At 57.0% G+C, this 879-nt stretch overlaps 1 protein-coding gene across 1 annotated transcript in view; it reads left to right on the top strand.

The window, feature by feature from the left end:
• LOC103901266 (ranBP-type and C3HC4-type zinc finger-containing protein 1) overlaps positions 1–879 on the top strand; it is a 17,526-nt gene that overhangs the window by 6,606 nt on the left and 10,041 nt on the right. Inside the window, exon 6 of the mRNA XM_019472806.1 lies at positions 668–877. Within this exon, the coding sequence (XP_019328351.1) occupies positions 668–877 (210 nt within the window). The remainder of the gene's footprint in view (positions 1–667; positions 878–879) is intronic.

The following is an 879-nucleotide window of genomic DNA, read 5'->3' as shown; positions in this document are numbered from 1 at the left end:
TTTGGCCACTCTCCCAGAAGCCCCCCCCCCCCGATACCAAAACCTCGCCACGCAAACCCAACACAGGAGTCGTTAGGAAAAGGCGAGGGAACAAGTGGGAGATTCATAGAATCATAGAATCATAGAATCATTGAGGTTGGAAAAGACCTCTAAGATCATCGAGTCCAACTGTCGACCCAACACCACCATGTCCACTAAACCATGTCCCTAAGTGCCGCATCTACACGTCTTTTAAATACCTCCAAGGATGGGGACTCAACCACTTCCACTTCCAGCCCTACCTGCCGGTTTCTGTCTTAATACTTGGGAAATCCAGCTTAGATTTCGTGCTTAGAGGCACGAAACACCTTTTGCAAGAGGAGAGCTTAAAAGGCTCGGGCTCTGGTCCGAAGGAGAGGCAGCTGAGGGGTGAGGGGGGGTCTGTGAGGGACCGGTGCGGAGAAAGATGGACTAAGAGGCTCAGGAAATCGGGAAGCGCCAGATTTAAAGCAAGTGAAAGGAAATATGTTTATCTCGCTGTATCTCAGTGCACGGTGGAAATCATTGCCAAGGCTGCGTGCGGGCTGCGAGGATAAATAGGCTGGGATAGAGGGTGAACAAAACCGGGGGCGGGGGGGGGAACAAGTTCCCTGTGAGTGTTAAAGGTTCGTGATGCAGCCGTTGGCAGGCACGGGCCAGGAGCTGCTGGCGGAGGCAGGCAGGGCGAAGGCCGGGGGGAGCCTGTCCCAGTTGCCAGGGATGCGATACACGGATCGCGGTTGGAAACCCGGCGTCGGACCTCGCGGGACTCCCCCCGTGGGGCACCGCCTGCGGCGTTGGCTCCGCGGCTCGGAGCAGCAGGCTGAGAGCATCGTACCTGGCGAGCGGCTGGTGCCGAGT

The sequence above is a fragment of the Aptenodytes forsteri genome, unplaced genomic scaffold (assembly GCF_000699145.1).
Source record: "Aptenodytes forsteri isolate BGI_AS27 unplaced genomic scaffold, ASM69914v1 Scaffold949, whole genome shotgun sequence".
In the NCBI taxonomy this organism is placed as follows: domain Eukaryota; kingdom Metazoa; phylum Chordata; class Aves; order Sphenisciformes; family Spheniscidae; genus Aptenodytes; species Aptenodytes forsteri.
This window is presented reverse-complemented; position numbering and strand designations above follow the sequence as displayed.